Below are 26,985 nucleotides of genomic sequence, written 5' to 3' on the forward strand. Positions count from 1 at the left end.
AAAGGAAAAGAAAAAGGAAAATAAAAAGAAAGAAAAGAGAAACTCGTTAAAAAAGTAGGCATGATTTTAGTTTTTAGAATTTGGGGTAGGTGTTTTTTTTACTTCTGTGAGAGCAACTCTAAGGACTCGAAACTTCTAAGGCTGGTCACAATGGGAGTATCATAAGTAGTAGCATGCATGTCCGATTTATGACTTTCTTCATCGGTGATGGTTGCTACTCTTGTGCGTTGGTTTTATGAGGCCTTTAGCACGACGATTTTCCAATTGTCTACTAGAACAAGGTTTGTCCGGCTCTGGTGAGGAAGGGGCGATGATGGTGGCGCGCCTTCATCTCGCTCCAGTGCTTGTAGTCATCGCTAGGTAGTCCACGGACATGATTGTAATTTTTATTACCTTTGTTGTTCTGTTGTATTGTTATGATTGAAGATTAATAGATTGAAAGTTTCTTGCAGAAAAAGAAAAAGAACTAAACATTTTTGCTGAGTCACACAATCAAATGAGGAAAGAAATGATTTTGAGAGTCATGTTATGATACCGTATACTATTAGATGATGTACTATTAGTATATGTCAAGCATGACGATAAATAAGGTCACTATGATACCACATAATAGATAATACTATGCACCATGGAAGTAGTATGTATAATACTATACAATATATGATAATTCCCGTTGTGACCAGCCTAAGAGCACCTCCAACGGCTTTTCGAAAATCTTCTCCTATAAATGCTTATTGGTGCTCTCCCAATAAATTTATTGGATTTCAGATGTGTTCATGTAAGAGATCCCCGATACAACTTCTCCTATATCTGGTTTTTCCTCTGTTTCTTTACGTACTTGTGCAAACACTATAGTACATAATTTTCACATCATATAAAATCAAAAAATTATCATGTACCACTTTGAACAACTGGACTTCAATTCAAATCCATACTTCCAAGATCAAAATTCCAAGACAATTAAAGATCAAACACATGCCATACGGTTCAAATAAAGCTTACAAATCAAACATAAAAGCATCACTCTCCTATGAAAGTGGGGAAACTGGTTGTACTCCCTCTGTTCGGAAATAACTGGCGTGGTTTTAGCTCAAACGGAGGTAATAGTTGGCACTGCAACTTCATTTGTTTCAGCTGTCATGTGGAAGTGACGAAACTGGCTGTAGCTGCCTCTTTTACCAGCCCATGGATAGGTTTCTGGGGTTTTTTTGTTGCAGAAAATGGATTTAGAAGCGGTAATTGGCCATAAAAAACGTCATTTTTCATCAAAACTTTGTGAACGCACATAAAATGTCCGGATATACACGTGGGATTTTTGTTCCAATTTTTTTAACTTTTCGAAATGTGTATTTCGAAAACGGGTGCATATGCACCTAGGAGCCAAAACGTCGCTCTTTTAGAATGAGTCTATGTAGGAAGAAAGAAAGTGTCCAATTGCCACTTGTAACAGTAGATCATCCTGCATCAAGACACAGCAACTACAGAGCAGAACCCTAGTCCATGTTGTATTGTTCGGAAATCATCTCCGCTCTCCAGCTGCCGCTATTTCACATAAGTGCTCAAACATTACAATGCCAGTATAGTTCGCCTCAAGAGTTGCTGCAGAAATATCTTTCAGAAAAAGGAGACGTCAACATATCTCCCCTCTAATAATATTGTGCGAACTTCAGAAAAAAGTTATCAGCGCAAACAGGCACAGAAGCTAGAGGCGCCCCTGAGAAGTTAAATGCTCCCATTTGTAAGAGAGCAACACATTACAACACAAACACGAAACCAGTGCCTATTCTTTACTACTAATATCTCATCTGCTTAGCTCTTTCTTCCTCCTCTTCAATCTTTTTCCTGCGTAAGGCTTCTTCTCTCTGCTTTTGGATCCGTTCCAGCTCCAAATATCGCTCCATCTCTTTCTGATGCTGCTCCTGAGCTTCTCTCCTTTGAGATTCCTCTACTTTCCTCCGGTTCTCCTCGATCATCCTATCCAACTCCTCCCTCTCCCTCCTTTCTTGCTCCTGCAAAATTTTGTAGATGCAAGATTAGATCTGGGAAAGGTTCTATGAAATCAAGCAAATAAGAAATCTTGTGTATCTGTTTGGTTTCATTGACGGTCAAAAGCAGTTTAGAGAATAGCGCTACTTATAAGTTCTGGTGGGATGAATGCACACATATACATGCATGTTTGCATACATCTATTGGCAGGCACCAATACTATCCCAAGCTCACGATGAAGCTAAATCAGTCAAAACTTAAGTGTTATTATCTGGGTTACAGAGCTAAGATAATATATCGAAAACGTGATTTCATCTTTCTGTTCTTTCAAAAATTTCACTAGCTCCACCAATCTACAAATCTCAAGATATTTTCTTAAATAATGACTAGTACTAACAAGGGAGGCATGACATGCATAATACTTACTACTTTCTGCCTGGCTTCATGGAGAGCTGCTTGCTTTTCTTTTTGTAGCTGAGCATCAACCTCATCAAATAACTTTTTGATACCTTCCTCAACTCGGCGTTTTATTTCATCTTTTACTTCCTCAGAGTTCAGACACTCCTCAACATTTTTCCTAACAGCTTCTTCAACTCTCCTAGCAAGCTCCTCTTCCAACAACTTAAGTTCAGCTTCCTTTTGGCGTCTGCGGTGAAAACTAGTTATAAAGAATAAATTGGCTTTGGCCATAAAAATTATTATTCTACTACAAGTGAAGGAGTCAATTTAACATTAATGAGCAACACGACCCCTAATCGAAACAAGTGACCATACAAAAGTTCAAATGAAGCCAAAACACATATGCGCTGCACAAACGAACTAATTAGTAAAACTGCAACAGTAGCTTTGTCCAGAAAAGCCTAAGTGCAACTTGTAAATGTGGCGTGCACACAGGTAATGAGATAGAGTTAGTTCGTGAGACGCCAATTTCAGAACAAAATTGGGAGGAACAAACACCAGCGTCCATTAAATAAACAGAAGCAAATATTTAATTACACATTGTTATCCCTCAGCTTTGTTGTTTCTGGAAACAACTGCAGGAGCAATCTATAGTAATATAACGGAAGAACAAGACAGACATGTATACACAGAAGTAAGAGATTTGGAGAACAGTTGTGGTTTTTGGGAGAAGGTACAATTCGTATTTAGGAAAACAAAAAACTTCAGACTCAAAGTTGAGATGCCAGTATAAAATAGAAAAAATGGCATAAGGTCCGTTCTTTTTCCTTGATAGATTGAGGATTAACATAGAAAATTAAATACTTTTGAATGTGACGCTTTTTATTGATACGTTCACAAAAACCCAGAGTGGACTTGCATGCAAGTTGGTCATCTTTTGGCTGTTTGAACAAATCCATTTCAAACCAACTACAGAAGTACAAACAAGACAGAGAAGATTTGTAGAAGAATACAGTTCCATAAGCACAAGCAAACTGTCAATATGCGAGTTAAAGATTCTCTACAATAAAATACAAGAGCGACCAAGAGCAGATGGCCACGCAAAATTGGCAATATGTATGTGTAGACGAATGAAAAGGAGTTTACCTTTTCTTTTCTTCTTCCTTCCTTTGTTTTTCAATTAAACTGTTCTGTTCGGATCCATGACTTGGGCTGGAGTTATTTACAAGAGAACTTGAGCTGCTCCGACTTCGCCGTCTTCTATGTCTCCTCGGTGATGGAGGGCTTTTACGCCTCCTAGGAATTGGGGACTGGCTCCTGTCCCATCTAGGAGAAGGAGACCGGCTTTTTCTCCTAACAAAGGGATAACTGAAATTAAATAGGAACTGAAAAATACAACAGCAAAAGATGCTCTAATATTGATAGCTGTAGCCTGTAGGTCAGATCTAAAGTTTCAAATCATCAATGGGGCACAAAAAAGATGACATGTTAGCATGTTAACACACATACCAAAAACACGAGAGCATTTAAACGCATGAATCCAACTTTATCAGATTATCTTTGCTTGACTTAGCCATGAGGCCATGACTGACACAAGTCCTAGATATGGAGTTCAGGTTTCTCGACAGAGTTCACTTAAAATACTTATCGCATACGAGATATACTTGCACAAATCGTCCCATCAAATTCCATTATAAAACAGGCGCGGCAACAAATCTAGTATACTAAGAAGTGCAGCCAAACTAGAAAAAAAAAGGTCCACTTCTAATATTCTGTGTCTACATGACCTCCTTCACTTATATGAGATCGATTGCCAATATCAGAAACGAAATATTATCTGTAAATTATGACAATGTACAATAGATTGTGAAATGAGCATTCTTACACCTTCCTCATGTTTAATAATATCACGTAGCAGCGTCCAATCCGTCCATTATCATCTGAGATGACATGACACCCTAATCAGGTCGTATTGGCTTGAAATGCATCTTTTATTTCAGATGACTTCCATGTGTAGTCGCACTATGTCCATTCTTTGATTAACTTGTTTGCCCCATTCACAACATTCCAAAAAACAAACAATCCCCATATCTCATCAATCTTGTAGGCACCAGCCAATCTGTAACCTGATCTAAATGAATGCGGACAGTAGCCGACGTCGGACCTAAGACAACATCAAAACACGCACGAATAGTCCCTGACACATGATTTGAAAATCTTGAAGCGCTGTAACTCCGTGTAGTGCGCTACTCCTAATTATCAAAAATCTACGATAAGCCGAGCAACCTCCGAAACAGCGCAACTAGTTTGGTAGTACTAGTAACACGGGCTAACTGGCTAAGGTGCCGAAGCACTAAGCCGAGCAACCTTGAGCTGTGTAAATCTTGAGGGACCAAACCAATTTCACGATAGGAGGGGAGCAGAGACAAGGGGGGCGGGAGGTCGGGGCGTACCGGGAGGAGTAAGGGGAGCGGCTGCGATCTCGTCGGATCCGCCTGCTGCCGTACCGCGGCGACGGGGAGCGCCGCCTGCTGCCGTACCGCGGCGACGGGGAGCGCCGCCGACGGTGGGATGGCGGCGAACGAGACACCACGCGCGGCATGCCTCTCCGTGGGCCCTCCGCGCGGGGAGGGATAGTGGCGGCGCGGCGACTCGGCGAGGGGAACGAATGGCGGAAAGCCGATGCGAGGGATTGTTTCGATAGAGAAGGTGAGGGCGAGGACCCAATTGCTAAGGGGATATTTTGAGATTTTTGTGCTTTTGGTTTATGTATGTATATACCATTAAATTACGAACAAACTAACGCCTCATACATATGGCATTTTACACATCGCCCACACGCTTTCATCACCACTCATTTTGCCGTATAATCAGATGACATCAGCAAGATCTTTTTGGTTTTCGGCTTAAAAATGTTTTGTCTCCTAATTAAAAAATCGAATTAAAAATCCGTTTTCATCATTAAATCCGTCTCGACGAGATCTTCAAAATTAGACTCCATATTGATATGTTTCGACGAAATTTTCTTTGCCCAAAAGTTGCCATGATGTTTATATTTGTAGTTGCCATAGTGCTTAAACTAAAGTTGCCATGTGGCAATTTTAGTTTGTAGAGCATGGCAATTTTAGTTTTTTTATGATGGCAATTCCAGTACTTTGACTATGAAAATTATTTTTTATACGAACCATGGCAATTTTAAGTGCATGTATCATGACAATTTTAGTTTATGGTTCATGTCAAGTCTAGTTTCTTAATTTCTCGTTTAAAATATGTCAAAATTTACTTTTAAATGTAGAAGAAAGTAGCTGAAACATATTATGGCAACTTCAGTGCAAACATCATGGCAATTCATGTGCAATAGACATGTCAACTTTTAACAAAAAAATCGTCGAAATATATTGATATGAGATCTAGTTTCAAAGATCTCGTCGCGAGGGATTTAATGATGAAAATGGATCTTCAATCGGATTTTTCATTTAAGAGATAAAATATTTTAAAAACTGAAAATCTAAAAAGATTCCAACATGCATGTACGCGATGACGAGGCGCAGTCTGTGTGTTATAGGGCGTGTGAGGGAATTTAGCTCCTACCACACATATGGGCGTTAGCATTGTCCTTAAATTATGCATCAATATATACACTTGAAAAGAAGAGGGAATAGCGAACCAACCTGTGGTTGGATGGTTAGAGAGACTATGGTATCCCAGCCCATCAGGGTTCAAATCCTGGTGCTCGCATTTATTCTTGGATTTATTTTAGAATTTCCGGCGATGCGCATTCAGTGGGAGGAGACGTTTCCGTCGATGACGAGACGAGGTGCTCATAGGGATAGGGTGCGGGTGTGTGCGTTCATAGGGGTGACTGTATGCGCGTGTATATGAGCGCTTGTGTCTATACCGATGTTAAAAAAAGAGAGGGAATAACAAAGTCAAAAAAACAACTCCCTCTATGTGATCTAAACGCTCTTATATTTTTCAAGGGGGAGGGGATATTTTTTAAGGATTTGCTACAAATTAAACGTCAATTTTTTTATTATGCCAAATCAAATGTCTCAAGATGGTAAATTATGTTGTCGTGAGGACGGCAATTTTCTATGAGGCCTATGAGTCGGACAGTTGGTCTTTTTAAAAGATAAAAGGACCCACCGCTTCGACAACCGTTAGATCAACAGGTCAACAACGTTTTCACAATTGCAAAGGTGATGTTGTAGAACCCTTTTGCGGCACAGGTCTTATCGCAGAAATGTTTGCAACAAAGATTGTGTTGCAGTTTTGTTGTCTTCATTTTTTTTGCAACACGACTGTTGTTGCGGAAGGACTTTCGCAACAAGAATGATGTTGCAGATACTGTTCCTCGTGAGGATTAAAATTGTGGATGAAAGGTTGTGTTGCATGTTTTTTTAATGTCTTTTCTTTTTTGCAACATGTGTGTTGTTCAATATAAAGCTTTCCTCATGAGGATTGGGATTGGGGACAAAGCGGTGATGAATGGATAAGGCCGCGTCCCACATAATTTTTCTAAACATGTACCACGTGTAACCCTTTGAGATAACTTTTGATCCAGCTGTTACTCGCTCGGTTGATGCGCGCAAGCAATCAGCTGACTGAACCGAATTGTTTCCCATTTTCTTTCGCAAACATGGCACTTTCTTGCCATGTTCAATTTTTTGCTTGAAATTGCCATGTTTGCTAAAGAAAATTGGCATACTCGTGACGATATAAATTTTCACAAAAAATATTCGATTTCCCGTGCTTAAAAATCTGACATCGGATTTTTAGCATTTTCGCTTTTTAAAACTTATATATAAGCTAAACTCCAAAAGCCAAAATTAAGCCTAACCAAACAACATGCAATGCAGGTAATTTACATTAAATAATTAAATGCATTGGAGGTCCTAATTACTTTTCGTAGATGTGAAGTTAGTCCTAGGTTTTTTTTTAAATGCACATATGTCCTAAATCTTTCACATTAGGAAATTTATCTAGTTACTTGCGCAATCGCCTCAATTGTGAAAATTTCTGTGATGATCTTATTTGTTATGTGGGAAAAGAAGAAATGAAGAATTTCACAAATGATCAAAATGGGTAGGCATGGACAGGAGGAAGTGAATGTACTCAAAAGTTACTTAAGTACTTTCATTTGACTATACTCCTTTTGTTTTACTCAAAAGTTTAATTATACATTTTATCTTGTAGGTTATTGAATCTTGTTGTTTGATGATGTATTTTGGAATTTGGAAATACAAGACATCAGCTTCAAGTTTTCCTTTTTTTTTCATCATTATGTCTTCCTTTTTTCTTTCATCATTACAGTAAGCAATCACTGTACTGCTTTGTGTATATACATTGTCTCCTATTATATCGGATAATATGTGTAGAAGCTATGAATACTCCCTTTGATCCATATTAATTGTCGCTCCCTTGGTACAACTTTAGAGTGAACGATAATTAATATGGATCAGAGGGAATATTATTTAGTACATTGTTGCTTGAACATTTGACGCCACATCAAAGTGGTGCATCCAGGATCTTCCTTTTTCTGGAGACGCTCATGGCCAACTTGTTGGGAAGAAAACCATTGAGATTCTGATACTTATAGTTCAACATGTCAGCGTCTTCTCCGCCGTGATCTTCATGACAGCGTTGTCTTAGTATTCATATCAATGGTAACCACTAAATCTTGTGAGTGTCATCATTCACGGGCTCAGAGAAGACTTTCAGTGGGAGCTCTTCTCTTTATTACCCAGTCATCTTTTTTTTTATAAAGAGAGCGTCCTTTCCAATTTCTATAAGCAGAAACCACAATGTCTTTTACAACAACTAAGGAACTTAAGGGAGAACATGACAATTCATGATCTACTGAGAGCAGAATGGGCTACCCCCAACCGTCCAAAAAGACCACAGACGGCTATATCGGATATGACCATCTGATAACCTGCAAAAGCTGAGAGACTCCGGATCCATCATCCTAGGAGTTTAGAGCATCTTCAGCCGCGCTCCCAACATGCCCTCCTCAGGCGAATTTTTAGCGCCGATGGCCGAAAATTGGCCCAGTCACGCCCTCAGGATCTCGTTTAGCGCTGGTTTGGGCGAAATCCAGAGCCGGTGTTCCCGCCCCGAACCCAAGCGGCCGGGTGTCGCCTAGGCACGCCGGCGGAAGCGAAAAGCGGCGTGGGGCCGCTCTGTCGGCGACCGGAAGCCCTTTTCCCGCCGTTTCCTCCCGCTTCCCCCCCTCGCCTTCCCTCTCTTCTCCATTCCTCCGGCCAAACCCCCCGCCTCCTCCCTACCCTTCCGCCCGCCATGCCGCCGAAGAAGTACATGATGCCACGCGCCGCGACGGATCCCACAGCCGCCGCCGTCGCCCAGTCGAAGCAAAGGAAGCCGACGGCGCCGCTGTCCAAGCCCCTCGGCATGAGCAACACCGAGTGGAAGGTGGATGTGGAGCGCCGGGAGGCCGTCACCACCGACAGACGCAACAGGGCCAAGAAGGCCAGGAAGAGAGCGGCGCACGCTGCGGCTGCGACGGCGGCGGAGCATGCGGCCGAACAAGCAGAGGCGGCACACGCGGCGATGGTGAATCCACCCAGTGGGCACCCGTACGCGGTATGGAGCCAGCAAAGCGTCGACTCTCCGGCCGGGTTTTCGTCGTCGCCGCACCCATGGAGCACGCAGTCGCCGGGCTATGCCGATGGCGACGCCCATGGGGGCTTCAACCCCAACATCACCTTCCCCCATGGGCGCCCAGTCCAGCGCACGCCCTCGCCCGCGTTCGCTAGCGTGCAGTACCCGCCGTACACGTACTCGCCGCCAGACTACGCAGCCTCCCCGACGCCCCCTCTTCGCCGCGGCCTCTACTCGCAGTCCTCCTCCTCGTCACATCTCTGCGACACCGACGCGACGGAGGCCGACATGGAAGACATCATCGTAGCTGGCTCGGCTGCCACCGCCGCTTCCCCCGGGTTCACTACCCAAGACACCTCGATTGACCTCGGTGACATGGACGGCGAGCTTGACTACTGCGAGGAAGAGCCGAAGGACGAGGAAGAAGAGGAGGAGGAGGAGCCGGCGCAGACGAGGAAAGGCAAAAAGAAGAAGAAGAAGGCGGCCAAGCCCGGCGAGCCGCGCATCAAGTGGGCGTCCAAGGAAGAGGAGTGCCTCGCCGAAGCATGGTAGGTCATCTGCCTCGACCCGGTCACCGGCACGAACCAGAGCATCGAGACGTATTAGGCGCGCATCAAGGCCGAGTTCGACGAGCGCGTCGAACCCTGCTTCAAAGGCGTGCACATGAAGCGCGGGTCCAAGGCAATGGCGAACCATTGGGGGCTCATCCAAACGGCGTGCAACAAATGGCATCGGATCGTCGAGGAGGTCGCGGCTCGCCTGGAGAGCGGCACCAGCGTCGAGGATCAGGTATAGCACGCCGTCCTACTGTTGCCTTTCGCCGTGTGCGTGCATAGCGCCGACTGATGTTCTTTTCCTCGGCGCAGCTGCTACGCATGTTCGCCATGTTCCGCGATGAAAACAGCGACGTAGAGTTCAAGTACCTCCACGTCTTCAAGCGGATCGACAAGTGCGAGAAATGGGCGGCCGTCCAACGCACCCTCGCCAAGGCCAAAGAGACGTACAAGTCGGAAGCACCAACCGCGGGTGCGGCTGACGGGCGCCCAGACAGCAACAAAGGTGCTAAGAAGGCGAAGCACGCCGAGTCGGCTGCCGCGCGCGTGCAAGAGTCCATCGAGCACTGCCTCGCCGATGCCAAGACCAGGGCCGCCCAGCGAGAAGAGAAAACTGAGGCGAGGTGGGCTGTTTTGATGGCGAACAACGCCGTCAAACTCGACTTGCTCCAGACCAGCGCCGCCGCGAAACTCAAAGCTCAAGACGCCAAGAAGAGGAACAACGACCTTGCCTTCTTGATGGGCGGCACGGACATGCTCTAGAGCGGCGACGAGAAGCTCAAGGCGTGGTTCTTGGCGGAGCGAGGCCTCATCCTGAACCAGATACCGGCGACGCCTAACACCGCCGCCGCCGACGCCACCCGGCCCGACCAAGGATGATGCTTCCGCGACGCCCAAGCCCACCGACGATGCCTCCGCCGCGCCAACCAGCCCGGAAGCCGCGTCGACTCCTCCCAGCCCGCGTAGGCTGACAACGACGCTGGAGGTTGAGGTCGACGTTTGATGTACTCCTTCCGCGTCCTTCCTTTTTTGTACGCCGAACTACTGCGTGTCCTTTCATTTGATCGCCGAACTGTGGCGCGGAATCGCCGAACTATTGTGATGATCGCCGGTTTGTGGTTTTCTTAAGCGGGAACGATGGAGTTCGAATATGGGGCGTCTTGGGGGGCGGCACCTGGGGGCGTGGGTGGGGAGAAACGAACTCCAGGGACCGATCTAGCGCCGGTTCGCCCCCAGGCCGCTCTTTTTCGGCGCCCTGGGGGCCGAACGGCCGGAGATGCTCTTACAAGCCAGGTCTCCTGGAGATGTTTAAAATGAAGTTTCTAGCCATTGGAATTATTCAGTAATCATCAGTTCGACGACTTACATCAGAATTGTAGCTGTTTATTCTCTATACAGAACTAAATAATAAAGAGAAGAGCTCTACCCCTACATCTTGTGTCTCTGTGTCTACTTTTTACCTCTACTTTCATGTTGCGCTCAACAATAATCTCAACAAAAACTTTGTATGTGGTAGGACTGATCATAGATGGACATTGCATGGACACCTCTCATAGAAGGTTATTGTCACTAAATGTAGACCATCTACAAGTGATAATCTCTGATGTCATTTACAAAAGCCATCAGAAGGAGAGGCAAACCGTCAGAGATGAGGTTTTTACCCGTCCATGGTAAGCAAGTGTGTTCCATTCGCCATTCGTCAAGAATAGTAAAAATGGCCAGCATTGCTAAACAAGTAGACATTTATTAATTTCAAAATAATAGAAGTACATCATCATCATAACATGGAAACACCAAAGCCGCAACGACTCAACAGTCAACACCAGGAGACAGTGAAACCTATCACACTCAAAGATCAAGTAAACTAAACAAGCATCAAATGTCGCCATAGTCTCTCACTCTTAACCGCGCCATACGCAGCCATAGCTTCATTGTTTCAGTCGGTGCTGCTGAAGCTGAGTAGCTTCCACGTCCTGGACTCGGACCCCGGGATGCCCCAGACGATGGACACATACCTGCTGTAGACCCCTGCGCCGTTCTTTGCCGTGAGCACCATCCAGTACTCGTAGCCCTCCCCGGACGCCACGGACCAGCACTGTGACGTGCTCGCGTAGTACATGGTGAGCCCGTGGGAGAGCTTGTACACGGTTACCGAGAACGTGCCCACGCTCCTTATGAAGTCGCTGCTCGCGTCCTCCTGGTACGTGTACTTGGTCGGCCGCGTCGCGACCGCCGCCACTGTCGCTCCGGGCAGCAGCACCGCCGCGGTGACCACGACGCCGAGAGCTAGCGCAGCAACAACGGCCTTCGATTGCTTCATGATCGAATGATGGCTAAGTAATTAGCTAGCAGCTAGGTATACTTAACTAGTAACCTTGCTTGCTAATTAATGGTTAACTGGAGGCAGCTAGGGGTAGCTAATTAACTCTGTGAGGGATGCAAAGACACGGGATGCCTTCACTATATATAGCCTGCAGCTGAGGTGCCGTCTAGGGTTCGTGATTCGTCAAAACACGTACGTATTCACCACAGAGGGCAAGCTAGCCATTAAGTTGGACCTTGAGCGCTTAACCTATGAGATCAATTCAGTGCCAGGTCGATTAATTGGCGTGGAAACCATGCTGCTTAGGCAGTGCACCGACGCGTGTACATGCAATGCATGGGTGCTGGTGATCGAGGTCGAGGTTGGGGAAGTACGCGCGGGCGTGGAGATTGGTGAGGCGACAACTATGAAACCCTAGTTTAATCACCTGGTTCGCGTGGTTCGTTGGTTTTGCTACAAGGGGAGGCGTACACAGGTAGGTGCCGCGCCGAATAACGAGGCCCCGCGGCGCGCATACTGAAGCAGCGAGCACCGGTGGTCAACTACGTCGGTGGCGCCGCGCCGGAGGAGCGATCTCCAGCTGGCCAGCTAGCTTTCGGCCATGTCGGCAAGGCCGGCCGGACGCTGGAATGTTCATGTGTGTATTGGCGCGAATATTTTGATTATGTCCGCGAGGTGGGAACTCTGAAGTCTGAACTGAACCCGGGGGGGGGGGGGGGGGGGGGGGGGGTGGTGGTGCAAGCTTAACGATGTGTCAACCATCAAAAGTAGATCTATTAGACATAAAATCTGAAGTTTCATCCTTAAAGAAACCAAAGATACGCAAAGGTCTAGAGATACGGATGTTATATGTAGAACAAGCAAATAGAAATACAACATATTTTCATGTTGTCTCCAATCAAAGGAAGAGAAAACTTTAATTCATGTGCTAGAAGGTCCATAGGGGCCGGCCAGCAAATCAAGGGATATGTTAGATATTGCAATTGATTATAAAGAACTCTTTAGTCATGAGCATGCCTGATATCCGTTAGGGATGATTTCTTTAATGGAGAAGAAAAGGTGTCTCCTCAAGAAAATAGTTCACCTTTCGTTGAGTAGGAGTGTGAAGGCAGCTGTTTTGAATCTTCTTCTGATGGAGCACGAGGGTTGAGCTCTCTTTCATGCTCTGTCAAAAGCAGGGGCGTACCCAGAGAGAAAATGGCAGCGGTTGGACGGCGGCGAGTGATGCGGGTTCACTAGTGCTGGTCCGTGTCCTGTCTATCAGATCTGTTCCTTTCGCACGTCATCATGCGAATGTTCTCGCAAACGTAAAATGCACACAGATTATTCCCCGGCGCCTGCTTCAGGACCTTTACGAGAATGGAATTGAATCAGATAATGATTAATCAAGCACGATAATTAATTAATAATATTGAAACAAGAATTAAAAAGATGGTAGCTAGCTAGTACTACTTAATTACTTACCTTGGGTCGATGCCAAAACAACTTTTTTGCCCACTTGTCTGGAGTCACCTTGATGAACTTTGCCCATGCCCTGCCCGCCGGCAAAGAAAATTAATAAAGGGGTTATTAAATAGTTCATATCATGAAATGACGAACTAATAATTAATAGACCGAGATATAGTTAATAATGATTGAAATTACCTGTTGACTATATATCCCCTTCACGATGGTGTAGTCTTTATCTTCTTTAGTTAGTGAGTCCAGTAATTCAACTTTTCCTTCCTCAACTTTAATGTCTAACAAGACCCAGTGCCAACTGCATACGCACACATTTGCATGTCTTAATTAAGCGGGCATGTGCATAAAATTAATCAACTACCGTAAACCGTATACACTTAATTATTAACATCTAGCTAGGTAGTAAGCAAAAAAATAGAATTTGTAGTACAAGACAGTGTGACTCACGGGAAGTTGTAAGGAAGTAGTATATCTTCATTGCTATTGAGGCGCTTCAAGAACTCTAGCATGCTTTCCTCTACAGCATCTTGACAATATTTAATCTGTCATATGTCCTCATTAATGGTATTTGGGTCAATGAACCCAACGTCATAGCGTCCAACTTTTTTCATTTCATACATCTTCATCCTGCATATAATACCACAGAAAAAGAATATAGTGAGGATAATTACATGTAATAATTGCTCAAAATTATCACTACATAACTAGCTTGAGACTTAAATTACAGAAAGAAATCACTTACAAACAATAGCAACTGACGATAGACTTGCCGAGTGCGTCTTGATTGTATAACTGAAATAGTTCTGGATACTCAGTGGCCAGAGCTTTCTCATGGTAATAATGCTCATGCTTGACATTCACCATGAGTGACTCTTGATTGGAAATATTGGTAATGTTCATGTACCATTGATGCAATTGATACATTCTCGTTGGGAGGTCCTTGACCTTGTCTGGATGGACCAAAGGTTGGCCCCGGACATATTTCCATGCTATTTCCGATTCTCTAAGCGTAGGCATGGGCTCGATTTCGAGGAGTTGTCCAACAGAGATATTGAGCATTTGAGCCTGCATTATATGATCCTCCGTTATTACCACATCACCATGCTGGGGAACGCTAACGGTTTGCCCACAATAATATTTGGCGCGCGTACTACTCCTCTCATGTGTTGTTGGCACAACAAGCGGGGGGATCGCTTGCGCCGCCTGTTCTCCCAACTGGGGAACGGTTTTCCCGCATTTTTTGCCAGCTGCTTGTTAGCTCGAGCTCGAGCTCGCTTCCTTCTTTAGCCGTTCTCGATGTAGTTTCCTGATTTGGCGCTCATAGTCCGAGTCAACAGGCTTGGGAGCTGATTCTCTAGCCATACGAATGAAGTGGTCAATTACTTTCTCAGGCACTCTCTCCTTTGGCGGCGGTGCCGGTTTCGGTCCAAAATGGGCGTCCACTTGGGCTTGCACTATGGATGTGTTTTGCTCCTTAGTCATGTCGTAAGGCCTCTAAGGAAGAGGAGCGAGGCTTGGACCATATTTATATCGCTTGTCTCCGTCTGTACTTCCTGAACTACCTCGACTCGTACCGCTACGCACCAAAGCTGCGGCATGTCTCTTCTGCGATTGCTGAGACGGCGGAGACGGCTGACGTGGAGTTGGACCAGGAGAAGTGGCCTGACGATGTGCCGGACTTGAAGCAGGAGGTGTGGCCTGACATGATGCTGGACTTAAAACCGGAGAAGTGGCATGACGTTGCGCCGGACTTGAAACAGCAGGAGTCAGCTCACGCGTTCGGGGACTTGGAGGAGGTGGCGGACTTCGAGGAGGAGTCGCCTCACGTGTTCGTGGACTTGGAGGAGCGGGAGTCTGCCGACTCGGTGGCGGACTTCGAGGAGGAGTCGACAGACGGTGCGGTGTCGGTGGACTTCGAAAGATGATGCAATCCTTTCTCCATAGGATGATACGATGTATGGCCTCTCCCAGTGTGCGCTCGTCTTCACCTCCAGGAATGTCAACCGTTAACCCCGAATATGGGTCCACCACTTCATCAACCATGACACGAGCATAGCCCTCTGGAATAGGGATGCAATGGTAGGTTGCTTCGGGGGTAACTGGAAAAGCAACGCCGCCCGCCACCTTCATGGATATGTTCTTCATTTTGGAGTGTAGCTCACAGTTAGTGTTCTCTATGATGTCATCCACAGGGTATGTATCCAGCAGTGTGTCGCCCGGGGCAGAACCAACGTTGCTTCTCGGCATGGATGTGACGGTGCTATCCAATGCTGGATGATCATCCGCTTGCTGCTGCCGTTGGTGAGACCCCCTTTCCTGGCTAAGTGAGTCAATCTGCTGCTGCTGGAATTTGAGTGCCAGGTCCGCGTGCCTTGCTTCTAGGCCTTGAAGGCGTTCTGTGTCCTGCTTCCTCTGCTCCTCCTCTAGCTTCCTCTTCTTATCCTCCTCCATCTTCTTTCTTGCACGGGACCTGTAGTCGTCATTCCAGTCCGAAAAGCCCTCATACCAGGGAATAACGCCCATGCCTCGTGTTCTTCCCGGGTGTTCAGGATTTCCCAGGGCGCGCGTAAGCTCGTCGTTCTCTCTATTGCGTCAAGTATCTGTTGTTCGGCTCCTTTTGGACTTGCCTTCTTCGAAACCAGGCCTGTCTTTGGGTCCAACGCCCCCCATGCGCATAGAACCAAGTTCTGCACCTGGGGGGCCAGCTCCTAGTAATCGGAGTGACCCCTGCACCCTCCATCTCTTGCTCAGACTTATCCCACTTAGGCATTCCCACAGCGTAGCCACCTGGACCTAGCCTATGGAATTGCATCTTTCTTGCAGCATTTGCCTTGTTTTTCATCGACCGTTCCTTAGATAATTTTGAATCCTTGAAGGTCATGAAATCGTCCCAGTGTTCTCTTTGCTTCTCCAGTGTTCCCTTGAAATCTGGAGTCTTTCTTTCATTAGCGAGGTAGTTGGCCCATACAGTTTTCTTGTGGGTGTTGAATGCAATTGCCATCTTCTTAAGAGCAGCGGCCTTGACTTTCTCCACATCTGCTTCAGTGAAATGATCTGGTAGGGTGAAATGTTCCATTAGAGATTTCACCAGGTCTTTTTTGGCTCTGTCGTCGACCCAAGTAACACCTGGACGTTTAGTCTTTGGCTCTTTCCATTCTTGAATGGAGATCGGGAGTTTGTCCTTCAGAAGAACTCCGCACTGACGAGTCCACTTGTCCGCAACGTTCTTAGGCGTGAGGGGTTCGCCACTAAGTTTGGTGGATTCGATGTGGTACTTTACACCATCCTTCAACAATCTGCCCGGGCCTCACTTTGTCTTGCTGTCTGTAGAAGCAGATTTGCTCGATCCGGAGGGCTGAAAGAAGAAAGATCGATTCGCTAATATATCTTCAATAAAAAAACATGTGATGATCACCAGGATGCATGCTTATATAAATATACCTCGTCGGTAGTCTTTGTTATTTGAAGATCAACATTGTCTGTGTCATCACAAACATTGTCTGTGTCATCATAATCATAGTTCATGACTTCATTAGCTCGGTCGTCGAGATCAAATATCTTTTCATCACACTCTCTGGTATTGTTCAGATATTGGGAGCCGTCATCTTCATTCAGATCATCTAGCCTATGAGGGCTGCGTATGATGTCGAACAATTCCTCTTCTCTCTCTCTCTCTCTGCCGGTATTGTCCGCCATAGCTTTTACTTTACTAATTAATACAGAAGAAATATAAAATAATTTAGTGTTCAAATTACAATGCATGGATGCAATTAATCAATAAGGAAAAACTGAATCTCGAATATATAATCTCGAATACATCATCGTCTTAATATATATAATCTCGAATACATTGTCTCGAATATTATATATCGAATACATCACTGGCTAGGTACCTAATAAAGATCGAGTACTACAGAAGAATCTAGGGTGCCACTCGCGGTTCCTGGGGCGCGGGCGGTGCACACACAAAGAGAAGGAACCATCACAGGATCATATCTCCAGTCATCTGCCCAAAGAACCCGCCAAGTAGTGGAGAACCTGATGTCGTCCATAGCAGCCATGTAGCGATGGACGTGCTCATCTTCCTCCCTGACACGGCGACGCACCACCTCCGGCAGGGCCGACTGCCTCTGCACCGAATGTGGCCCACGCGAATGCCACCAAAAAAGATCAGGGTCGACGACGGGACCCGAGGTCGGGTTCCTCACCAAGCGACGCGCCCCTCCAGGTAGCACCTCCCAGTGCCAGCCCGGCGGAGCCCAGTCCCGGACATGGGTCCTCTGAAGCAGGATGTCGTCGCGAACGGGTCGATGGCGAGGATGCGGGCCGGGCATATCGTCGAGAACAAATACTATATGCCCGCAAAAAGTAACATTTTTTAAATGATTGGATTGTGATAACTAAAATTCTATATATATGCAAATTCTAACAATTTGACATTAATCTAATTCATCTAACTAAAACTAATTCTAAAATTTCCTGATTATATAACTAACATTTCTATAACAATTCTAATATTTATATAACTAAAAAACAGAAAAAGTGCTAACATTTCTATAACTAAAAAACAGAAAACATTTATAACATTTCTATATAACTAACATTTCTAATATTTATATAACTAAAAAACAGGATAATTTCTAACATTTCTATAACTAAAAAACAGAAAAAATTATAACAAACAAACTAATGTGTGTGTGTGTGTAGTGTGTGTGTGTGTGTGTGCGTGTGTGTGTGTAGTGTGTGTGTGTGTGTGTAGTGTGTGTGTGTGTGGACATAGCGGCCGGGGCGAGCTCACCGGCGAGGAGACGACGGGGCGACGGGACGGGGCGGTGACGACGGGGCGGGGCGGCCGGGGCGGCGACGACAGGGCGGGGCGGGGCGCGGCGACGGGGCGGCCGGGGCGCGGCGATGGGGACGACGGGGACGGGGACGGCCGGGGCAGCGGCGTCGACGGGGGCGGCGACGAGGGGCGGGGACGGCCGGGGTCGGCGACGAGGGGCGGGGGCGGTGACGTCGACGGGGACGGCATCGATCGGGGCAGGGCGGCGCGACGGAGGGAGGAAACAGAGGGAAGAAACAGAGGGAAACTGAATTTTTTTCAAGTGTTGTATATATATGATGGACCTTTAGTACCGGTTAGAGCCACCAACTGGTACTAAAGGTCTGTTTTGGCTAGGCCAAGCGGCGGGAAGCGCACTCCCTTTAGTACCGGGTTGTGGCTCCAACCGGTACTAAAGGGGGGGGGTCTTTAGTACCGGTTGGAGCCACGACCCGGTACTAAAGGGGGTGCCTGGCTCCAGGCGGTGCGCAAGTTTAGTCCCACCTCGCTAGCCGAGGGGCTACCACACTGGTTTATAAGCCCCAGTGTGGTAGCTCTCTCGAGCTTCTCTCCTAAGCAGGCCTACTGGGCCTACCTGTCCTCTTCTGCCCAGTTGGCCTACTGGGCCTTTGCGGGCCTGCATCCTGGCCCAACTAAAGGTTGTGTTCCTAGTCATATGCAGGCCGCTTTGGCCCAGTAGGTGGGCTTTTTTATTTTCTTAATTTTTTTCACTTTATTTATTTTTGAGTTGTTTTTTACTGTATTTAGAGTTTCTTTGTGAATATTTTTGCTTTAGGTACAAAAAATTACAAACTTTCTGTTAGTGCCGGTAGTTTTCAAATTTGAGTAGTTTAAATTTTGAATTATTTGAAATTTGTGTGAATCACTAGTTTGTGAATAACTTAACTTTGAAAAAAGTTTTTTCAGTGATTCTTTTTTCTTATGTTTAATATTAGTGTGTTTTATCATTATATTCAATTTGGTAATGCTTAGGTTATTTAAAAAATGAAATGCCTTTGTAACAATTCAGTTTTCGTCGGAAACCCTAATACTTCGAAAGAGATTGTCCATTTTGTACATGAAGTGTATCCAGTTTTTGCTGTAACCCTCTCTACTTTTTGCACATGCTATTTGTATGAAATTATGATACCATGCCAACTTTCAACCTTTTCTGAGTTCATTTGAAATGCTTTTCAATTTCAGGGTCATTTAGCTGGAAAAAAATCAGTAAATGCATGAAAATAATTTGTTTGCACATAAATTTTCTTGGCGTTTCAAATGCCAAAACACATAATTAACTACCCTAACTATTATAGACATTCCCTCCTGGGTGTGAAACACAGAAGAAAGTTATGATAGTGAAGCCGATCACATCCCAGATCTTTGGGTGTGAAACTTTTTCTTCGCGTGTGTCCCTTTGCGCCATAGCCATGGAAAATCTTCATCATTTAACTGGATGCTCGGGTCAATATTCACTGTGAATGGAGCAATTTCATCAAACTTTTCATAATCTTCTGACATGTCTGTCTTGTCATCCACTCCCACGATGTTTCTTTTTCCTGAAAGAACTATGTGGCGCTTTGGCTCATCGTATGATCCATTCGCTTCCTTATCTTTTCTTTTTCTCGGCCTGGTAGACATGTCTTTCACATAAAAAACCTGTGCCACATCATTGGCTAGGACGAATGGTTCGTCTACATACGCAAGATTGTTGAGATCCACTGTTGTCATTTCGTACTGCGGGTCTTCCGTTACCCCGCCTCGTGTCATATTGACCCATTTGCACCGAAACAAAGGGACCTTCAAATCACCTGATCCATAGTTAAGTTCCCATATGTCCTCTATGTAACCATAATATGTTTCCTTTCCCGTGTTGGTTGTTGCATCAAAGCGGACACCACTGTTTTGGTTGGTGCTCTTCTTATCTTGGGCGATCGTGTAAAATGTATTCCCATTTATCTGGTACCCTTTGAAAGTCATTATATTTGAAGATGGTAACTGGGACAGCGAGTACAGGTCATTTTGAATATCGCCATCATTCAGGGCATGTTTCTGCAACCAACCGGCGAAAATCCTCGTTTGTTCGCGTGTAATCCAGTCGTCAGACTTCTCCGGGTGTTTGGACTGTAGAAAATTCTTGTGTTCCTCCATATACGGAGCCACCAAGGCGGAATTCTGTAGAACTGTGTAGTGTGCTTTAGTGAGAGAATGCCCGTCCATACATATTATTTGATGCCCTCCTAGCGTGCCTTTTCCTTCCAGTCTGCCCTTATGCCGTGATTCAGGACACCAATCGGCTTAAGGTCAGGAATAAAGTCAATACAAAACTCAATGACCTCCTCATTTTCATAGCCCTTCGAGATGCTTCCTTCTGGCCTAGCACAGTTATGAACATATTTCTTCAAGACTCCCATGAACCTTTCAAAGGGGAACATATTGTGTAGAAATACAGGACCCAAAACGTTAATCTCTTCGCAAAGGTGAACTAGGACGTGCATCATGATGTTGAAGAAGGATGGTGGGAACACCAACTCGAAACTGACAAGACATTGCACCAAATCATTCTGTAACCTTGGTATGATTTCTGGATCGATTACCTTCTGAGAGATTGCATTGAGGAATGCACATAGCTTCACAATGGCTAATCGAACGTTTTCTGGTAGAAGCCCCCTCAATGCAACCGGAAGGAGTTGCGTCATAATCACGTGGCAGTCATGAGACTTTAGGTTCTGGAACTTTTTCTCTGCCATATTTATTATTCCCTTTATATTCGACGAGAAGCCAGACGGTACCTTCATGCTGAGCAGGCATTCGAAGAAGATTTCCTTCTCTTCTTTGGTAAGAGCATAGTTGGCCTGACCCTGATGCATGCCGTCTTTTCCGTGCATACGTTCCTGGTCCTCCCGTGCCTCTGGTGTATCTTTTGTCTTCCCATACACGCCTAAAAAGCCAAGCAGGGTCACGCAAAGATTCTTCGTCACATGCATCACGTTGATTGCGGAGCGTACCTCTAGGTCTTTCCAATATGGCAGGTCCCAAAATATAGATTTCTTCTTCCACATGGGTGCGCGTCCGTCAGCGTCCTTCGGAACAGGTTGTCCGCCAGGACCCTTTCCAAAGATTACCTTCAAATCCTTGACCATATCATGTACATCAGCACCAGTACGGTGGCGAGGCTTCGTCCGGTGATCCGCCTCACCTTTGAAATGCTTGCCTTTCTTTCTTACGGGATGCCTTGTCGGAAGAAATCGACGATGTCCCAGGTACACATTCTTCCTACAACTATCCAAATATATACTGTCGGTATCATCCAAACAGTGCATGCATCCGCGGTATCCCTTGTTTGTCTGTCCTGAAAGGTTACTGAGAGCAGGCCAATCATTGATGGTCACGAACAGCAACGCCTTTAGGTCAAATTCTTCCTGTCCGTGCTCATCCCACGCACGTACACCTGTTCCATTCCACAGCTGTAATAGTTCTTCAACTAATGGCCTTAGGTACACATCAATGTCATTGACGGGTTGCTTAGGGCCTTGGATGAGCACTGGAATCATAATGAACTTATGCTTCATGCACAACCAAGGAGGAAGGTTATACAAACATAGAGTCACAGGCCACGTGCTATGGTTGCTGCTTTGCTCCCCAAAAGGATTAATGCCATCTGCGCTTAGACCAAACCATACGTTCCTTGGGTCACCTGCAAACTCCTCCCAGTACTTTCTCTCAATTTTTCTCCACTGCGAACCGTCAATGGGTACTCTCAACTTTCCGTCTTTCTTACGGTCTTCTGCGTGCCACCGCATCACCTTCGCATGCTCTTTGTTTTGGAACAAACATTTCAACCGTGGTATTATAGGAGCATACCACATCACCTTGGCAGGAATCTTCTTCCTGGGGCGCTCGCCCTCGACATCACCAGGGTCATCGCGACTGATCTTATAAAGCAATGCACTGCATACTGGGCAAGCATTCAAATCCTCGTACTCACCGCGGTAGAGGATGCAGTCATTAGGGCATGCATGTATCTTTTGCACCTCTAACACTAGAGGGCAGACATCTTTCTTTGCTTCATGCGTACTCTCGGGCAATTCGTTGTCCTTTGGAAGCATATTCTTTATCATTACCAGCAACTTTCCAAATCCCTTGTCAGATACACCATTCTCTGCCTTCCATTGCAGCAATTCAAGTGTGGTGCCCAACTTTTTTTTGTCAGCTTCGCAATTTGGGTACAACAATTTCTTGTGATCCTCTAATATGCGCTGCAACTTCGTCCTCTCCAGATCACTTGCGCAGTTTCTCTTTGCATCGGCAATGGCCCGACCTAGATCATTAGCGGGCTCATCTGATGCCTCTTCTTTAGCTTCTTCCCGCATTGCCGGCCCAGCTTCTTCCCCCATTGTTGTATCATCGTATTCAGGGAACCCATGCCCAGGATAGCCGTCATCGTCCTCTTCTTATTCATTGTCTTCCATCATAACCCCTATTTCTCCGTGCTTGGTCCAAACATTATAGTGGGGCATGAAACTGGACTTAAATAGGTGGACATGAATGGTTTTTGACGTAGAGTAACTATGACCATTGTTACAGCCAACACATGGACAAGGCATAAAACCATCCGCCCGCTTGTTTGCCTCAGCGGCCCGCAGAAAAGTATGCACACCATTAATGAACTCGGGAGAGCATCGGTCATCATACATCCATTGTCGTCTCATCTTCATTACACAACACCGAATAGACCAAATTAATATAAGTTCATACATAAAGTTCATATATAGCACTTAGTTAAATGCAACATACAAATAACTCTCTAGCTAAAGAATTTAAATGCAACAACAAATGCGATGAAGATCGCAACTAAGGTAACAATTGATCCAACAACATAATGATACCAAGCCACACTATCAATGGCATATTTTCTAATCTTTCTAATCTTCAACCTCATTTTCTCCATCTTGATCTTGTGATCATCGACGACATCGGCAACATGCAACTCCAATTCCATCTTCTCCCCCTCAATTCTTTTCAATTTTTCTTTCAAATACTCGTTTTCTCTTTCAACTAAATTTAACCTCTCGACAATAGGGTCGGTTGGAATTTCCGGTTCACATACCTCCTAGATAAAAATATCTATGTCAACTTGATGGGCATAATTTGTCATAAACACGAAATGCAACAACTAGTTTTAAAAGAGAATATACCATATCCGAATCATAACAAGGACGAGGGCCGACGGGGACGGATATCAAAACCATGGCACTATGTATAACACACAACATACGGGTAATATAATTATACGAGTAACTATTTATCCAAATCACACAAACATCAATTTGGTAATGTAAAACATTCATGAACAAGAGCCTCACCACAAGGTGGTGCCGGCGACGGGACGGTGCGGGCGATCGACGGTGGTTACGACGGAGATTTAGAAGGCACTAAGTAAACCACACCTACATATGCAAACTAAGTGTTATTTTTGACCTCAAATTGCATATAAATCAAATACTAGGAAATATAATTCCTCCCAAATTAATCACTATACAAAGCATTGCAAGAGCTAATCTAGCAATGAGAGTTGAAAGGACAAAGTTGCTAACCTTCGTGATCATTTGAATGGATGGGGGCCTTCAAATCTTGACAAATTTTGGGCAAAATTTGTGAGGAGCTCGAGGAAGAGAGGGGAATAACAGAGGAAGTGCGGGGAAAGGGGAAGAACAGGGTGGCTCGGGTGGACGAAGGGTTTATGTACGTCGACCTTTAGTACCAGTTCGTGTCATGAACCGGTACTAAAGGTGCTGGAGGGGCCCCAGACTGAAAACACCCTGCCACCTCTCTCTTTAGTACCGGTTCGTGGCACGAACCGGTGCTAAAGGTTCTCCACGAACATGTACTAATGAGAACGGCCGGCTAGCCATTGGAACCGGCACTAATGGACACATTAGTGCCGGCTCAAAATCAAACCAGCACTAATGTGTCTCATATTAGGTCCTTTTTCTACTAGTGGTTGACTCCCCCGGTGAGCATCCTTGGAGCTTGGCGGTGGTGGATGTGGTATCCCTTGCTGGTGGACAGGTGGTCGTTGGTGGCCTCACGCAGATTTGCACCGGCGCCGTGATGGGGCGACACAGGGGGTGTTCAGTGGGGAGGTTGGCTAGAGGGATGGGAGGCGCCGACGTGGTCGGGCTACTTGCTGCTGGCACAGGGGTGTGTCAGTCCGGATGCGTCCAGTTCCCCTCCTCCCCCTTTCCTCGGCCAAGTGCGTGTAGCCGCAACTCTGGCGATATTTGAGGCAGGGTGTCTACTGTTGTTCAGTTGGTTGGGGGCTGCCGGTTGGACCAAAGTCAAGTCCTTTGGTTAGTCCCGGGGTTTTTTGAATGCAGAGCGGAGGCCCTGGCAACGGGAGACGTGACGTTTGTGGGTCGAGCGAGCGTTTCAGGTGTGGGCGGGCACCCATGGTCATGCGGGTGGCACGGATGCTGGTGTTCGGCGAAGCTTCGGTGCAACGAAGGGGGTGAGTCGGTGTGTATTACTTGCCCGATTTGTACTGGCCGCCGATGTTGGCATCCGCGGACGTCGTTCCCTTCCTGAAGGCTCCGTCGCGGTTGTTCCCTCCCCGTCGTGTTGCTCCGGGTGAAAGCTTGATCTTCGGGATCAGACAGTGGCGGCGCTCAGTGGTCGTTTTCCTTCTTGGAGGCACCGTATTGGAGTCCATGCTCCATCGTGGTTTGTCTCACCCCTCCTCGGTGGCGCTCATGGTGGAGGTCTCCATCGGCTCTAAGCGGTTCGGCTAGGTGCATATGTAGTTTGCTTGGTGGCGTTGGGGTGGTGTGGTGATATGTCTCCAACGTATTTATAATTTTTTATTGTTCCATGCTATTATATTATTCATCTTGGATGTTCTATATGCATTGTGGTGCTATTTTATATCATTTTTTGGGACTAACTTACTAACCTAGTGCCCAGTGTCAGTTGTTGTTTTTCCCTTGTTTTTGTCTTGTACAGAAAATCAATACCAAATGGAACAAAACATTTTGAGGATTTTTCTTCGACCAGAAGACACCCACGAAGCTTCGGGAGGAGGCCAGAAGAGCCACGAGGAGGCCACAGGCCTGGAGGCCGCGCCCTAGGGGGGGCACCCTCAGGGCTTGTGGGCCCCTCGGGACTCTCCTAACCCTAATTCCAGCTCTATAAATACCCAAATATTCCCCTCCACCACCACAATCTTTTGTTCTCGTGAGATCCCATCTTGGGGCCTTTTCTCGCACTCTGCTGGAGGGGGATTCGATCACGGAGGGCCTCTTCATTGACCTTGCCGCCCTTTCAATGATGTGTGAGTAGTTTACCACAGACCTAAGGGTCCATAGCTAGTAGCTAGATGGCTTCCTCTCTCTCTTTGATCTTCAATACAATGTTCTCCTCGATGTTCTTGGAGTTCTATTCGATGTAATCTTCTTTTGCGGTGTGTTTGTTGAGATCCGATGAGTTGTGGATTTATGATCAGATTATCTATGAATATTATTTGAGTCTTCTCTGAACTCTTTTATGCATGATTAAGATAGATTTGTATTTCTCTCCGATCTATTGATTTGGTTTGGCCAAATAGATTGATCTATCTTACAATGGGAGAGGTGCTTTGTGATGGGTTCAATCTTGCGGTGTCCTCACCCAGTGACAGTAGGGGTAGCGAGGCACGTATTTGTATTGTTGCCATTGAGGATAAAAAGATGGGGTTCATACCATATTGCTTGGATCTATCCCTCTACATCATGTCATCTTGCTTAAGGCATTGCTCCGTTCTTGTTAACTTAATACACTAGATGCATGCTGGATAGCGGTCGATGTGTGGAGTAATAGTAGTAGAAGCAGAATTGTTTTGGTCTACTTGTCACGGTCTATATTCATGATCATTGCCTTAGATGTCGTCATAACTATGCGCTTTTATATCAATTGCTCAACAGTAATTTGTTCACCCACCGTATGCGTTCTTTCAAGAGAGAAGCCTCTACCCCCGGGTCTATTTACCATCATATTATTTTCAGATCTATAAAACTAAAAAAATACAAAAATACCTTGCTGCAATTTATTTACCTTTACTTTATTTTGCACTTTTACTCATCTTTTATACCTATCTCTATCAGATCTCATCCTTGCAATTAACCGTGAAAGGATTGACAACCCCTTTTATCATGTTGGGTGCAAGTATATTTGTTTGTTTGTGTAGGTGTAATTATTGGAGACTTGGGTGTTCCTCCTACTGGATTGATACCTTGGTTCTCAAACTGAGGGAAATACTTATCTCTACTTTGCTGCATCACCCTTTCCTCTTCCAGGGAAAGACCAACGCAAGATCAAGAAGCAGTAGAAGAATTCTGGCGCCATTGCTGGGGAGGATACATCAAGCCTACCAAGTACCTATCATAAACTCTCATCTCTTGCACTTACATTATGTCGCGGTGCAACGCGATCACCTATGGGGCCATCGGCCCCTTTGTGGTTCGGCAAGGGGGAAGGGCACATTGCGCAAAGAGTGGAGGCCTTGGAGCAGCACGATAGCGGTGACACGGGCAGTTTTTACCCAGGTTTGGGCCGACGCGAGGCGTAAGACCCTACTCCTGCTTTGGTGGATTGATGAGAGGACCCTGGTGGAAACGCGGCGCCCAAGCCCGGCAAGGTTGCCTCGGGGCGAGAGCAACTATGCGCTTATGAGTGTACAAAGGTCCAACTCCTCTTTAAGGTTGCAACGGCCCTCCTCTTATAGGTCAAGGGGTCACCACAATGGCAAAACAGTCATTATCCAGTGATTAGATAGCCAACAGTTC

At 45.8% G+C, this 26,985-nt stretch overlaps 1 protein-coding gene across 2 annotated transcripts; it reads right to left on the reverse strand.

Annotated features, from left to right (window-relative positions):
* Positions 1 to 1,479: 1,479 nt before the first annotated feature.
* Positions 1,480 to 5,114, reverse strand: LOC123093327 (uncharacterized protein At1g10890). Of its 2 annotated transcripts, none has more exons than XM_044515262.1 (4): positions 4,839 to 5,114; positions 3,532 to 3,738; positions 2,413 to 2,632; positions 1,480 to 2,009 (listed from the first exon to the last, which is right to left on the reverse strand). In XM_044515262.1, the coding sequence occupies exons 1-4, from the start codon at positions 4,985 to 4,987 to the stop codon at positions 1,794 to 1,796; spliced, it is 792 nt and encodes a 263-aa protein (XP_044371197.1). In that variant the 5' UTR covers positions 4,988 to 5,114; the 3' UTR covers positions 1,480 to 1,793. The 2 variants fall into 2 exon arrangements, with proteins under 2 accessions (XP_044371197.1, XP_044371195.1); XM_044515260.1 differs by having other exon boundaries at positions 2,413 to 2,644.
* Positions 5,115 to 26,985: the final 21,871 nt, after the last annotated feature.

The sequence above is a fragment of the Triticum aestivum genome, chromosome 4B (genome assembly GCF_018294505.1).
Source record: "Triticum aestivum cultivar Chinese Spring chromosome 4B, IWGSC CS RefSeq v2.1, whole genome shotgun sequence".
Taxonomy (NCBI): Eukaryota; Viridiplantae; Streptophyta; class Magnoliopsida; order Poales; family Poaceae; genus Triticum; species Triticum aestivum.